The sequence below is a fragment of the Hyaena hyaena genome, unplaced genomic scaffold (assembly GCF_003009895.1).
Source record: "Hyaena hyaena isolate Hyena2069 unplaced genomic scaffold, ASM300989v1 scaffold_265, whole genome shotgun sequence".
Lineage (NCBI taxonomy): Eukaryota > Metazoa > Chordata > Mammalia > Carnivora > Hyaenidae > Hyaena > Hyaena hyaena.
The window spans coordinates 905174-921613 of record NW_024080899.1 but is presented as its reverse complement, the minus strand read 5'-3'; the positions used below and the strand labels follow the sequence as shown (position 1 = coordinate 921613).

The 16440-nt window shown below is 42.9% G+C and overlaps 1 protein-coding gene across 1 annotated transcript in view; it reads left to right on the top strand.

Annotated features, from left to right (window-relative positions):
• GLRX3 (glutaredoxin 3) overlaps positions 1-16440 on the top strand; it is a 32990-nt gene that overhangs the window by 4688 nt on the left and 11862 nt on the right. Inside the window, exons 2-4 of the mRNA XM_039245743.1 lie at positions 2013-2121; positions 11074-11148; positions 11877-12078. Coding sequence (XP_039101674.1) covers positions 2013-2121; positions 11074-11148; positions 11877-12078 — 386 coding nt within the window. The remainder of the gene's footprint in view (positions 1-2012; positions 2122-11073; positions 11149-11876; positions 12079-16440) is intronic.

The following is a 16440-nucleotide window of genomic DNA, read 5'->3' as shown; positions in this document are numbered from 1 at the left end:
CAGCCCTCCATTTTCCTTTGTTGCAGCAAATGCTGGGCTTCCTGCCTGGGAAAACAGGACTTCTAGTAGCATCTCCCCAACTCTCCTTCTGCTCTCCCCTCCCCCAACACCTAACGTTTTTTGTAGCTTCACCCATCCTTGCTTCCCTCCTGACCTGGAGGAGACCGTCCCTTTTCCAAGGTGAATTCTTCTCTGCTCATAGGTTCCCCTCTCCTGCCGCCCCTGAGACCTTGCGTCCTTAGCCGCTCCTGTGTCTCCAGCCTTTTCCTCACCACTTGCACTACCCCCTCACAAGGTACGCATGAAGCTTTTCTTGTATTAAAAAAAAGCAGGGGCGTCTGGGTGGCTCAGTCAGTTAAACATCCAATTTTGGCTTAGGTCATGATCTCAAGGTTTGTGAGTTTGAGCCCCGCGTTGGGCTCTGTGCTGACAGTGCGGAGCCTGCCTGGGATTCTCTCTCTCACTCTCTCTCTGCCCCTCCTCTGCTTACATTTTTTCTCTTTCATAATAAATAAATAAACTTTAAAAAAAAAGCAAATCCCTTCATCCTGTCTTTCTCTCTGCCTAGAACTCTCTCTGTTTACAGACAGACCCCTTATAGTGTAGATTTCTAGCCACTTCTCTTAGGTTCAGTCCGCCACGTGCCGCAGTCTGACCTGTGCTTCCGCCGTCCGGCGCTGCTGGTGTCCTTCCACCTACGTCGCATGGTTGTCACTCCTTCCTCCTCCTCCTCTTGACTTCTGTGAGGCCCTTTAACCTTGTGCCTTTTAGGCTCCATTTTCTGGTCTACTGCCTGGGTTCCTTGTCCTTTGTCCTAAAGACTGTTGACGAGCCCAGAGGCTCTGACCTCTGTGTTTTTGGAGAGCTCGGTGCCAGCTCTGTTTGATCCCCAAATCTGTCTGAGGATGAAGCACAGACTTCTTTCCTGAGCCGGAGACCATCACTAACAGCCCACCAGGTTTCCTTTCCTCCCGGGATAGCGGCCTGTGTATGGGATGCGTGCCTGCTGCCACCGCTGGCCACTGAGACTGGGGAGTCGTCCTGCCCCTCCTACCTCTGCACTCCCCCAGTGCCTCTCCTTCCTTCTGTTCTCTGACACCGGATGGGAGGCTCACTCTTCTCTCAGCCACACTGTTTCACTGGTTTTACAGGTTGCCACTCCTTTGCTTACCCACAGGTTAGTCGTCCTTAATTCCTTTCTCTATGTAACATATATTTTAAATGTGTTTTCTTCCTGATTTTCCACAGTTTTTTGGTTGGGGTGGTTACACTTGAACTTAGAATTCTATGGAAGGGTTTTTCAGTTCAGTATGAGGATAGACTTAAAAGATACTTTTGCCAAGACCATTTTGCATGAAAAGAGTTGATAAATGTACACTGAGATTCCTAAGAATTTAGTCAACAGTTTATTAAGCCACTGTTTTGTCTGTTCATACATATTATCAATTTTTAGAAAATCTTTTGTAGTGTAATATAAACAAACCCCCACAGCTTTGTAAAAAGTAGTTCCTTTTTTCCGCTTGTTTCCTGCCTGTGTGCCTTCATTTTCAACATTTTAATCCTGTTCCTGCGGTTACAGTTAACCTCTGCATCACGGTGCTGTGCTTAGAAGGTGAATCCTAGAATTCGTAGTGACCATGCATCTGCAGTCCCTTTTCACAGACATTGCGCCTCAACTGAAGAAATCCAGTTTCCGCCTTTCCTAAGGATCTGAGAACATACGTGATTTATAGGACTCTGAGTTGAGATGGATGAATATTTAGAAGCACTTCATATAAACTAAGTCTTCACTCAGGAAATACCATTAACTTGAAAATTCATCTGAAAGATCATCAAGACCTTATGAGCCTTGTATTTCAGTTTGTGTTTGATACAACGGAATTATAGCAGTATAAACACGATTCAAGCAATTCTTGTAAAGGTTGTTTGGTAATAGAATCGAATATATGTAAGTATTTCCTTGTTTTTAAAGACCCTGTAGCTTTAAAACATTGCATTTTGTCGCTTTCCAGGTCTCTCCTTGTGGTCCATTTTTGGGCACCATGGGCTCCGCAGTGTGCTCAGATGAACGATGTGATGGCAGAGTTGGCCAAAGAGCACCCTCAAGTTTCATTTGTGAAGGTATTGTATTTCCAGTGTTGCATCTTCTGTGAGTTTAATTCTGATTTATGAGGCCGACTGCATTTTATTAACATAAGGGAGGAGGGGTGTGGAATTCCTCGTTTGTAATTGGTGTTAGCATTTGTTAGTTTTGCAGTAGATTATTCTTAAAAGTCTTAAAATTGTTTTGCATTTCTCAAGTCCTGAGTAGTGTAACAATCACCACACTTTACCTGACACGCTTGGTGCGAGGGCAGAGCCAGTCGATCGCAGGAGGGGCGGTGGGGGTGTTTGTGGGCAGAAGAGGACTAGATCATCCAGTGTGGACCATTGTGGTTTTAGTATCGTAAAGATAGTGACAGAGCGTGCTTCATGGAAGAGCAAGGTGTGCTGTGGAAGGTGATTGGAAAAAGGGTGTGTGAGGCTGCTGGGAACCCGGGGAACAGGAGCAAGCTGCTGTCTGGGATCTGGGATCTGGGATCCGGTAAATGCGGACCGATAGAGAAACTGAAAGCTTTTCCAGCCTGTTTAGGAAGCAGAGAAGGAGGGAGCCCAGTGTCTCCCTGGCTCGCCTTGTTCCCACCCCAGCTCCGCACGCTCGTGTTCCTAGTGTGCCTTGGGTGGGCATGTGCCAGGAAAGTGGTGGCTGCGGCTGTGGATTCGCTGCTCGGTTTAGCGTATTTCATGTTGTCATTCAGGACTTAGTACTGGTTGAAACCACAAAGCCCCAGTAGAGAAGCTGAGAATCTTAGACATGAATTTCTGGGAAGGGAGACACACCCTGGTTTCAGAAGCTTGAATCCTTAGGAATTAAAGAAATAAAAAAGACCAAAGTTGTGAGTTCAGATGACATGCTTAGCAAATATACTCATAAACGGAGTTAAAAGTGACATCTTCTCTATTTTCCACTTTTTATGTGAACTGAAAACAATTCTGAAGGCTACTTCATGTGTATAGTAGGAGATTAAACTTTCAGGCAGTTTCTGTACACATAAGTGTTCTTTGAATGGTATTAGAGTCAGATGTCTCAAACTCAGAACAGCATGCAGGGCGCCTGGGGGACTCAGTCCGTTAAACAGCCGACTCCGGCTCAGGTCATGATCTCATGGTTCATGGGTTCCAGCTCCGTGTTGGGCTCTGTGCTGACAGCTCGGAACCTGGAACCTGCTTCGGATTCTGTGTCTCCCTTTCTCTCTGACCCTCCCTTGCTTGTAGTCTCTCTCTCAAAAATAAATAAACATTAAAGAAAAAGTTTAAAAAAAAAATCAGAACAGCATGAAAGGGGTACAGTGCGAAGGCTCTCCTGCCCCCCGCCCCCGCCCTGCTGTCCTGCCCTATAAAGAAGGGGCTGTACGTATTAATTTTGCACGAATCATTTCAGTGGTTTTTTTTTTAAATGAAGATAGAGCAAATGTAGATATAATAGCTAGCTTTTTAAAACTTAAGGACTTATTTAAAATTCCAATGAAATGTGCAATGTAACCTTAGAATGTAACCCTAAAATGTCCAGTATAAATAATAGAAGGAGACATTAAAACTGCATGTTTGGTCAGTGATAAAAGATAATGATTACAAGTGAAATGAATGATTAAACATTTCAATCATAAGATTAATCAAGATGATGGTAATTGTTGCAAGTCTGCCTTTATGTGTATAATGTTACAGGTGTAGGTGACACATTGTTCTGGGCTGCCATCTGAATGATTTATTTAAAGCGACTATAGAATTACTTCTCACATTGGTACCACACTTGGCAGTGAGATTTTAAGTTGTACGTGTCTCAGCGCGCCAGGGGCTGGAAGTCCTGGGCAGTTGGGAAGCCTGAACCTGACTGCACCTGCCCCGCAGGGGAGGGGGCGGCGCCAGGTGGGGCACGTCTCCCAGGAGTCTGAGTCCTTACTTCGTGAAAATTCACTCTGCAGAGCAGTTGGTCTTTAAGTGGCAGGGAGCACCTGCGTGGGGTTTGAAATGGGCAAATAAGGAGTAAAATATTTGAGAGTTCTGTTGGCATTCCCCAGTAAGAGAGGGTGCAGTTCAATTCAGAAGAGCTTTCTTCTGTTATTGAGAGCTTTTTGAACAGTCTAGGGAAGGGAACTGATGTTTTGCTATCTGTGCCTTTTAGTTTGATTTCTTAGTTTTTAATTGCCTGCCAACAGCCTGGTATTTTTGACTTGTGAATTATAGAGATCAGTCCATTCTATAACTTAGATTTACAGAATCACCATGTAAGTGATCTCAAACATAATGTTTTTAATACTTAAAAATAATTTTTTTTTACTGTTTGTTTATTTTGAGAGACACACAGTGGGGAAGGGCAGAGAGAGGAAGACACAGAATCCGAAGCAGGCTCTAGGCTCCGAGCTGTCAGCACAGAACCTGTGGGGCTCGAGCTCACAAACTGTGAGATGGTGACCTGAGCCGAAGTCAGATGCTTAACCAGCTGAGCTACTCAGGCGCCCCTTTTAATACTTTGAGTGTAAAAATTTGTGTCCATCAGCAGTTTCTTATTTTGTAGACGATGGGAAAGTAATACCTGAGAAAAGTTGGCATACATTTTGGTCCGAGTAGTTTGCGCTCGCTGGAGCAGGTTGCTGAAAGGCAGGACTCTCACATTTATTGCATGTGAACGAACCCCCTCCTTTCCTGCCCTGATGGGGTGGTGGTGAAGTGCCCGCGTGCCCCTGGGCACCACGTCTGCGCCCGCGCCTGGCGGTGTGCTACTGACCCACTCCCATTTCGCCCGAACCCTAGGCTCTGGGTCCCGCTGGAGGTTCGCATGCCTCCAAGGGCTTCGAGAAGATACAGGGGTTTTATTGCCGAAAGTCTTACTGAAAACGTAGCATTTGTTTGGAATAAAATTAAATGGCTAATTAAAATGTTACACGTCCTTGCTTTTCAAATCATGTAAAGTCAGTTTGTTAGCTCTTTGTCTTCAAAATGGCAGTACCCATTTATCGCTTAATCACTTGTTTGGTAGATAGAATCTTTCAGGATGTAGGGTCTGGTAGCGGGGTTGGGAAGGAGCGAGAATAGCACAAGGCTCCCTGTGCTGGTGAAGTTGGGTGCTGCCAGTTCTGTTCGCCGTCCAAATCAAACTCGTCTTTTCATAGGAGTGGCTGTTCAGTTTTTTAATTTTATGTTTGATTTTATTGTGATTTAAATTATTAATTGGAATATTTTATGCAATTTATTATTAAATTTATTATTTTATTTTTTCAAATGAAAATTGTATATTTTTAAGGTGTACAACATGATCATTCAAATCAAATCCATTTTACATGAAGTCTCCTGTGTACCCCTGTGGCTTTTTTTTTTTTTTTTTTTCCTTTTCCATCTCCAAGCTTAGTCTGTACCTATGGTTCAACTATTAGAGAATATCTTGTACTTTTGTCTGTTCTGTCATTTAATTCCTGTTTTGATTGGCTTCTTGACTAGATGGTGGGATATTTGAAGTAGGAACCTTTACCTTACCTTGTTTTCAGTTTTTTATTGCTTTCCTTTGTGTGGTTGGCTTCTACCTCCCATGCCAGCCTCCCCTGTCTCTCTTCCAGCTGGTATTCTGATCCAGTTAGGCCGTGGTATTCATTTTATCAGATAAGGCACTTTGGTGCATAAAATCTCAAAGTCAAGACTATCAGCCACCTGGGTGGTGAGGTTTTGTACTACTTTATTTCATTTAGTAGTAATCTGATTTGTATAGTTTTCTGCTGAACTTGCTACTTTACGTCCATTGGAACTTCAGATGTGAAGGAAAAGGTATAGGAGTTATATACTTAAGTTTGTATTTTTTGATTTTTAAAAAATAAGAATTGTTGTAATTTGATTCTTGAATGTGCAAGCATCTTAAAATACAGCTCATGGTTCTGTTTCTGAGGGTGTCTCAAATCTGTATAGATAATTTCTATATCGCTGTAGAAGTGTTTAGTTCTAAATGTTCAGTTTGTGTTTGTAAACAGGCAGTGTAGGTGATCTCCAGAAGGGGCCAGCCAGCTGTGTAGCTACTTACCAGCTGAATTCCTATTTTTCAGTGTCAGAGAATACTGACCAGTTGTTTACTTGGCATCTTAGAGAACATACGTAGGATTCTGATTTTGGAGAAGTCTAAAAATGCCTTTCAGATAATTCAAGTAGATTTGCTAAATCTTAAAAATATCCTAGTTTTTATTTATGCTGTAGTAACAACAGTTCATTAGCCATTCTCGGGCTGAGCTTGGTAAAGGTCTTTTAAAAAGCTGTCAGTGGGGCGCCTGGGTGGCTTAGTCGGTTGAGCGTCCGACTTTCGCTTAGGTCATGATGTCGCGGTTCGTGGGTTCGAGCCCCGCGTCGGGCTCTGTGCTGACTGCCAGCTCAGAGCCTGGAGCCTGTTTCAGTCTGTGACTCCCTCTCTCTCTGACCCTCCCCTGCTCACGCTGTCTCTCTCTCTCCTAGAAATAAATTAAAAAAAAAATTTTTTGAAAAAAAAATAAAAAGCTGTCAAAAGCATTAAAGATCTATTTGAACAAGGAATTTTATTTTGAAAAATTTTCCTTTTATATCACAAATCACAGTTACAAAGAAGCCTCTCTTTGAAGTTTGACAAAATAATCCTAAATATCAGGCTTAATTGTTCTCGCCTCAGCCTTGGGGATCCGTGTCACACTGGACAGTGGTCACTCCCATTGTTGGCATAGCAATAGTGACCACCATTTTATTCAGTATTGTGTCAAAATTTATTTACCCAATCCAACGCTTATATGCCACTACTTTGCTGGTCACTGGGAGTACAGAACAATAGGGTAATCAGGTAACATCAAGGTAATTTCAGAGAATAGATTGGCTGTGGAAGAGGAGCGAGAACCTGGGTGGGTGGGTGCTTTATTTGCGTCTGGCCGGAGAGGTGCATCTAGTAAGTGAGAGATGGAAAATGGAAAGGAGCCCTTGGAGAGCCAGGGCAAACGTTTAGGCTGTGGATTAGCAAGTGAGTGCTGCCCGAGGGCCTGGCCTGCATGCTGGGTATAGGTGGGGCCAGTGAAGGAGGAGAGGGTACCAATGAAGGGGGAGGCAACAGCCAGATGGCCTGTGGGCACTGGTGGAGTTTGGATTTTATATTGAGTGCAGTGGAAGTGACACATCGGATTCTGTTTTTAAGTCGATTACTCTGGCTGTCCCGTGGGGAGTGGTTTGAGTGGGGGAAGGATGCAGACTGGGAGCAAGTACACACGTTAGGAGGTTATTTCCCAGGCTAGGTAAGAGATGCCTTGAACACTGGTGGCAAGGGAGCATCAAAATGAGGTCATCGTCTGAGTTGGCTTGTATTTTGGAGGGGGAGCTCAGAAGACCTGTTAATGGGTTGGATGTTGGGTGAGGGAAATGGAGTAATCAAATTTCTTTCCGTTTTGATTGGGTCATCTGGATGGATAAAGAAGATAGAAGTGTCCAGGGAGGAACAGCTTAGTGGGACATACCTGGTAGAGACCCAAATGCACATGTCAAGTGTGTAGCTTGGAGGGGAGGGGGGGCTGGCCTGGATACAACTTGGGTGTTGTTGCCATATGGTGTTACTTAGATGGGACCACTCAGGGAGAATGTGCTTAAGTAAGAGAAGTGCGCTCAGAACCAAGTCCTGGGAAGGGCCAGCCATGTAGAGGTTGGTTGGATGTGAAGGAAGGAAGAAGCCACAGAGACTGAGTCTTAAGGGCTATAGGAAAAGGAAACATGGAAAGCCAAGTGAAGGGTATCTTGAGAAGGTAGGTGAGGTCATACTAATGATACTGAAAGGTCAGTAAAATGAGGAAAGAAGAGTAACCCCTGAATCTGGTGCACGGGTGGCCTGGCGGTGTAGGGAGGCCTGGCTCTGGGGCCACACTGCCCTCCTCGAGTACTCACCATTGCTGTCATCTCGGCTGAGTGACCTAACGTCGTGAAATTCCAGTTCTCCTGTAAGTTAGGTGTAATGACAGCATCTATTATCATGTGGACTAAATGACCCAGTACACACAGTGCACTAGGACGGTGTCTGGCCTAGACGAACAGCGCAGGAGTGGTGCTTGCTGAGCCTGCGGAGAGGAAGCTCCCTGCCTCTGTCTGCAGTTACCGTGCTGTGGTAGCGGCTCCCTGTCCTCCCTGCACGTGGGGAGGGTCTGAGTTTGAGAGTCATGGTGCAGCAGGTTGTGGTTCCCAACAAAGCATTCTGTCTGGGATTCCGTTCTGGAAGTGCTCATGTGTGGTAGGTGCCAAAGTCATGTACAAATCCTGTCTTTGAGTTAAATCTTTCTTTTTGATTGATAGAGTAGAAGTTTACCCTAGTATAGTGGAGAAAAGCATAGGTTTTGTAGTCAGTTTTGGTTTTATTTCTCCTACTTAGTAACTATGTGTCTTTGGACAGGTTATATCTTTACCTGGCCTCCTGTAAGGTTGAGGTGATAATGTACCACATACACACTTTCCCAGGTGTTAAGTAGTTTAGGCAGTTGTCTGCAAAGAGCCTGTCCTGAAACACAGTAGGTTTCCATGAAAGACCGCTATTATGGACCTCCTTTGGCCTTTTCTCAATGTGGCTCACTTTTCAATATTTATTTTCTATTTTCATTGATAGAACTGTCATGTTGTTTTACATCCAGTGAAAATGTTTCCAAAGAATTTTACTGCTGCAAAGGTTTTAGGATCTCAGATAAGCCTTGGTGTTCCCAGGAATGGCTGGCTGTGCCACTCCTGGCCCCTGCTCTGGGAGGATTTGTTTGTCACCATTGCTTTTGTCTTACTAAGATCTCCTCTCGCTGGGAGCTGTTTTGAGGAGAGGTGCTTGTGGTGATCCTCCTGGCTTTAGGAATTTCAAGAGGATTATTTGCTTCCTAGAAGAATTGTCACTAAGGGAGACTGTTGGAAACCAGCAGGAATATGAGAGGAAGGCAGCTTTAAGCGGCACAGAGTAATGTGTTTTTACGGTTCCCAGTGTTGCCTCTTTTGGTTTGGTTTAAGACCATATTTTGTTTTTGCTTAGTATTGCCCCCCCGCCTTTTTATTTAAAAAAAAATCTTTTAAAGTGTATGTTTATTTTTGAGAGAAAGACAACACGAGCCGGGAGGGGCAAAGAGAGGAAGTTGCAGAATCAGAAGCAGGCTCCAGACTCCCAAGCTCTCAGGAAAGAGCCCAACGCAGGGCTCGAACTCACAGACCGTGAGATATGACCTGAGCTGAATTCGGACATGCAACCTACTGAGCCACCCAGGCACCCCTTAGTATTGCGCCTTTTTAAAATTTGTGTTATTTTGCAGTTAGAATCCAGTCGTATCAAAGATAGGGATCGTAACCGAGCCTCACCCAGTGTCAGTGTGTGGTGGGCACTCAAGAGGTGTTAGTTCCAAGAGAAAATAATGAACTGCCCTAATCATTGCCTTTTCTGTTCTTCTTTGGTTTGAGTGTGCAGTTCTATGAAAGAAAACAGCACAAAAGTTTTCAAACTTTCAGAAAGCGTGTTCTTTTTTTAAAACGTTTTTAATGTATTTTTTAATGTTTTTATTTTTGAGAGAGAGAGAGAGACAGCGTGAGCAGGGGAGGGTCAGAGAGCAAGGGAGATACATATAGAATCTGAAGACAGGCTCCAAACTCTGAGCTGGCTAGCACAGAGCCTGATGCAGGGCTTGAACCCACGAACCATAATATGACCTGAGCTGAAATCGGACGCTTAACCAACTGAGCCCCCCAGGCGCCCCTAGAAAGCGTGTTCTAAGTGGTGGTCTCCAAATGCTTTGTTTTTGTTCATTTTTTAAGTTTATTGGACAGTTGATGTTGACTTAAAATGTATATAATTTTCACATTAATGCATTGTGAAAAAAGAAAGTAATTAAAAATATTGTTTCAAAAGGGTGTTTTAAAGAAACAAAAATAAAGTAGTAAAAGAGCACCCAGGAATGTATGAGACGGAAGACAGAAACCAAAGACAAATGACTGTGCCTCCCACTTACCGTCAAGGTTCATTTGGATAGATGGATGCTGGGTTGGGGAAGGCTCTAGATAAGAGTAGTGTTTCAAGCCCAGTGGAAATCTTCCATTCCTGGAAAATACAGGATATATATTTTTAACTCTTTTAACAATATAATTTATCAATAAATTTTATTTCCTACAGGTATAATGTGAATACAGATTTTTATTGGTTTTAAAAAGTTTTATATTAAATTGACAGTCCTGTGAGGGAAGGATATAATATTATGTTGTGGTTTTTCTCAAAGTGTGAGGTTTACAAATTCCTACACATAAATAGCTTACAGGAACTGTGTTCTAATTATGTAGAAGTTGAGTTACTAAATATGTTTAACATTCATATGTCAAATAGCTTATCGTGTCTTGTTCAGGGGCCTCAAGAAAATCATGAAGCAGAGTGCAGTCATCTTATTTAAAATGCATTTAGTATGAATAGACCCAGAAGTAAATAAGCTAGCAAGATCTTTGCCTAGTGTCCGGCAGCCTTGCAGGAGTTAAAAGTAAAATTTATCAGACATCAATAGTTTATTGAAGAAATACTCCTTTTTGCTTCATAATTTGCAGAAGGCTGCAACTGTCAGTCATGATGTACTGCCTCTTGAAATTAGTCAATAGAGCAAACAGCAAGAATTGCTGTGGGCAGAAAATAAGCACTGTAATCATGACATAACTGGGGTCAGTGATTTATGGATTTCAATATAGTAGTAGCTGCATATGATTGAAAATTTACTAGGTCACTAGTGCACCAAAAATTTTATTCACAGCCTCCAGGCATCTTTTGAAATGTGCAACAAAATAAAAACCTCTGAACCTGTTTTGACACTGCAGACTCAGTGGATGACATGCCAGCCCAGTGAGTCTCATTTAAATGTAAATGTGTCATAAACTTTTGTACCAGACTCTTTAAAAACATCACCTACTTAAAGGGATGCTGCGTGTGACTCTGATAGACGTATTGAAGTCGTAAAAAAGGACCTTTTCATAATCAAGCTTTACATCCTTTTGTTTTTAAAGTTGGAAGCGGAAGCCGTTCCTGAAGTATCTGAAAAATATGAAATTAGTTCCGTTCCCACCTTTCTGTTTTTCAAGGTAAGGATACAGATGGCACAAGAGACCCTGTAAGAGACAGTGGGCCGGGCGCTCTGTCTTGGTTCCTTTACCCCTTTCCCTGATCCCTGAACGTCAGGCACTTGGGTGTTCCTGACTTTGCCCTGCCTTCTTGTAGTCTCCTTGTTTGCAATGATGCTGAAGCTTGGCCGGGGGCATCCTGCAGAAGTGACATGGGCTATATAGAGGTCTAGCAAGCAGAGCTGGAGCTTCTGGAGAACAATCTAGATACTCGGCTGTAGACCCAACATGTTCCCCGCTTTGGGTAGAATGGAGCATCTGATTCGTCCCGGTTTGATTAATGACTCTCTTAGGAAGCAGGTGCAAATCTGTGCTTTAGGGCACCCCTGAGTGTTCCACAGTTCTCCCAAATACTGCATTTGTACTTAGCAATAGATTAATCCCCATGAGGGTGGAGGAATCTTTTCTCTTTTAGGTTGGACTCTGATCTGGTTTGAGTTTGAGGTGTAGCAATGTTTTCCCACTATGTTCTTAAAAAGGGGAAAAAAGGAAATGATTACATATTTCTAAAATGGAGATGCATTCTGCCAATTGGTAATCAGAGTTTTAAAACCTTATCTACTAGTAAGTGGTTTTGACCCCTTTAAAAATCGGCTAGAGCTACGGATTCGTGCTTGTTATAATTTTGGAGCTTCGCAGAGATGGTAAAAGAATGCCTCACATATTCTAAATGACTTTTTTAACTTCAGAATTCTCAGAAAATTGACCGATTAGATGGTGCACATGCTCCAGAGTTGACCAAAAAAGTTCAGCGACACGCATCTAGCGGCTCCTTCCCACCCAGTGGTAATGAGCCCCCAAAAGAAGACCTCAACCTGCGCCTGAAGAAATTAACTCATGCCGCCCCCTGCATGCTGTTTATGAAAGGAACTCCTCAGGAGCCCCGCTGCGGTAAGAAGCTGCTCTCGCACCGCAACGCGCACAAAGTGGGCTCCCCCGGTGTGGGGAGCGGCTGGGTGGGCGTGCTCTGGTCCTGCCGCACCGTGCCTCCTACATCTGTGTGGAGAGCGCGGTAGAGAGTCAGGAAGGTCCTAATTCCCACTAACATTCTGTATGGGGGTGATGAGAATCCGTTTGCATCGCAGACACAGAATTTTGGAACCCAGAAGCTTCTTAGAAATCTTCTCTCTCATTGAAGATTTGTCTATGGAAGGCCACTCACTCGGGCTCCCTGGGAGCGGAGCCGGGAGTAGGTGCAGCCCCCACATTGCTGTTGTATGAACGGCCTCCTGTCTGTTCAGTTCATTTTGCCGCTAACGGTTTCCTTTCTTTCTTGGGAGTCTCTCTTTATTCACCTGGTCCAGATTCAGCGGTTTAAAATTTTACAGAATTTAGGTGGTGGTCCTGTGTCTCCCCCTGTACTTCGCTGTTGTCCCATGTCCAATTATGCGACTGTAGTGTTCACCTGTTGCTGTCATTTCCAGTTTATAGGTGCTCTTGTTTTCTGTACGTGTGTGTGTGTGTGTGTGTGTGTATCGCTTGTAATTTTGTCCTTAAGTTTTAGAGTTTATTTGACCCCTCTGGTATTGGGTTTATGTTATTTTCTTCTTAGTATGCCTAGTACAACATTATTATGGTTCATAATTGAGCATTTAGTGCATTTTGATGATGCTGTGGAGAATCAGAGGTTGTTTCAACTATGCAGGGGGGATTTTTTTCAGATAGGTGGTAGTAAAATTGTGCTATTGATAAAATTACTGCTTGGCCAATGTGACTTTATAAAAATAACCTAGCTTCCAGCGTAGATTTAATTGTAAATTTTTCCCTATATGGTTAGTAAATTACATATTAGATTATGAAAATGTCTCGTTTTAAAGATAAGTTTCAAGTTGAGCCCTATCTTAAAAAGATAAAGAAATGGCTCCTTTATCTCTCAGTTCTACTTGAAAAATCTCCTTGCTGGTATTTACGTGTCGGAGGATACTTACATACTTACATACTGGCTGCTTACATGTTGGAAAGCGCACTTGGTCTCTACCAGAGATAACTTCAAGTAGCAGGGTTCCGTCTCTGTTGTGCTGGTTTGTGTTTAATAGAGGTTGCAGCCGGTTTGCTTTTCCCTGTCAGGCAGGAGAATCATTTCTGGTACTTTCTGTGGTGGCCTAATCACAAGGATTTACAACACGAGTCTGATGGGGTTTATTCAATTCCTTCCCTGAAACGTGACATGCAGTGGGACTGGCTGTCACGTGGATATACCTGTATGACAGGTTACACGTAGGAAACCTGCCGTAAAGCCGATACAGGGCTCTCTTTTTCGGGATCGGACAGGACCGCTCCCCTCCTCTTTCCCGTGTGGCAGCCTCGTGGGACTGGCGGGTGGGCTGCAGCCCAGGGCCACCCGTGCTGACATAGGTGCAGGCCAGTGAGCCTTTGTGTGCCTCTGCTCCTTCCTTTGGTGGCATTGGGGTTGGAGCCAGTCTTGGGGATCCTTTTCAAATCAGATGTATGATTTTTCAGATAAGTTAGAATTACATTTAGAAATAACCATTTTTCTGCTTACCTTTTACTTCATTAGATAACTTATAATGCATTTCTAGTCATTTTTATGTTAACAGGCGTTTAGAAGAGTGTACAGATAGCAAGTTAGAGTAGAAAAGAGGCTTTAAAACATTTCAGAACAATCGGAAAATCACGGTTCTAGATATTTAGATAATAAAAGACATAATTGGGTAATTCAAATAAGATTTTTAGATACATATAGGTTAACAGGTGCAGTTTTATTCCAAGTAAGTACTTGCTTTATTCTTTTTACAACTATGTTTTTAACAAGTTTTTCTGTTTCCTAAGGTCTTGAATTGTATAACATGTCTATCAAATGTAATAAATATGTGACATATGGGAAAGAAATCATTTTAGAATGTTGGTATTCTTTAATAAAATATCTAGTCAAGGATCAGTTAGAAGATACTTTTATTGTGCCTGTGCCCCGCCACTTCCTTCATCGGTGCCCCTCTGGCCCCCCTTTCTGTGCCCTGCTACACGGACTCTTCATCTTGAAACTGTTCTCTTTCAGGAATGTACTCGACCTTGACCCTCTTCCTTTCTGAGCCCACTTAGCGGACAGTAGGTTTTGCTCTCGTGTTGGCACCTCCGAGATGAGGTACAGGCAGGGCCTCCTCTACAAAACCAGTGGCCGTCAGTGCTCGTGAACGTGACTGGCTGGCATTTCCATATTTGGACAGAATTCCCTCGGAAGGCCCTGCTGTCAGTGGCGCCCGCTACTCCCCTTGGGCCCCCTCTGTGGAGTAGAGCTGCGGTGATCTTCGATTAGCTGCCCCCCACCTTGCTTTCGGGTCATCAAAAGACATGAATGAATAACATTTAAATTTTCTGTCAGGGAAACCTTGAAAGCCGTTTCAGGGTCTGCCCTGGAGCCCCGCTTGATCTCAGTCCGACCCTTTCACACTTCACACCCTGTCTTGGTAGCTTTCAGCTTTGGCTTCTCCCGGCAGAAGTGTATAGTGTGTTCTGAGCTGGACGTGGTGATGGGGTGTCATCGTCAAAGAACTAGATTATTCGTACTCTGTGCTCCTCAGGAGGACAGGAAAGAGAGAGCTGTCGTGTTTTAGGCAGATTTTCAAGATGTACTGAGATGTACATCTTCTTAAACAGAATGTTAAATCCTTGAACATGCAGGTTAATTAAGTTATTTGGGAATTCTTGTATCCATTTCAGTTAACAAAGCTTTTAGCAAAGCAAAGGGTATATGAACCATGGGACAGACGTTTCTTCTGCAGTAAAAGTCATCTAGCAGGGTTTTCCTTTTAAATCCGACACAAACATTGTAGGTTGAGAACTGGGCTTTAGGGTTTTATTGTTATTAGATAGTGATGAAGTGTGCCAGTTAGGCTTCTTATTCACCCCTTCCGTCGTGAGTAGAAATGACTGCAGACAGAAACAGTGGTTCTGTGACAGCTAAGTGTGGTTTCTCTACTTTTAAATATTTGTATCGCATGCATACATTTTTCTTGTAAATGTGTAAAAATGTGTAAATATTTTGTTATTGGAGTGAAGGCTTCTCACTGTTTTATCCTTAAGCATAACATTTCCAGTCTGCTACTTTAACCCTTAAAAACGAAACATTACCCATCAATCTTTCTAGTCTGCATGTAATTGCCTAAAGCTAAAAGAAAGCTTTTCCTCAGCCAGTTACAGTAGAAATGAGTTAATATATTGGCAACAGAATAACCACCAGCAATCAGCCGTTAGCTGTTTACTAATGAACTCCCAGATGAATGAAAAAAAATTCAGAATCGGTGTTTTACTTCAGGCTGTACATGAACTTAACACTTCAGTTGTGGGAAAAGCAACTTATATGCTATACAGATAAATACCAGTGCTTCATCTCAATAAGCTGTAGATCTGAAAATTGTTTGGAGCTCAGTAATACATCCCTGTTTTAATAGTAAAAGTGCTTTTTCAGGACATCAGGTGAAGCCTGTTCTTGCAATTAATCTTACACTGAATTTTATGATTTGATTTTATTTAAAAATATTTGCTGATGCTGTGAAACCCTATAGGAATTTTGCACCTGAAGAATAGGTCATTTTCCAGTGAATTATGACTATTTGAAAAGAAGGATGGAGCGTGAAAGAGTAGAGTAGTGCAAAGTATTGAAAAACAATTGGGAAGAATTAGCTTATGGAAAGAAAAATACCCTCTTTTCCGACAAGACTAATAGATTTATAAAAGACTGATATTCACACTCTTATTCTTCAGTACTAATGTCATAATAAGAAAATGATGTCAAAAAAGGACAGGACAAAAATGTGTCACAAAAGTATAATAAAATCATGGAACATAAGATTGTCACTACAGTGCAGTAAAAAAAAATCACATTACATGCTTTGGGGAATGTAAATACTTTTAAAGAGGAGACTGTCAAGTTACGACGCCAGGATGAGAAAGAACACTGTCAGCCGATTGACAGTTCTTATATAACAGCACCGAAGGCAGCTTTGAAATTCAATGTACTCAGTTTCGACTAACAGAAGACATTCCTCCTTGACTTAGTTAATTTATTCTATTAAAGATGGTACAGGCTGAGAACGTGTGAAATAGACACTCAGGAAGTACTGGCAGGGCAACAGAAACCAAGCGGTCGGGATTCCAGTATGCTTATGGAGTGGTTAAAAATGACCGTTGTGGGGGCGCCTGGGGGGCTCAGTCGGTTAAGCGTCCGACTCGGCTCAGGTCATGATCTCGTGGTTCGTGGGTTCGAGCCCCGTGTCGGGCTCTGTGCTGACAGCT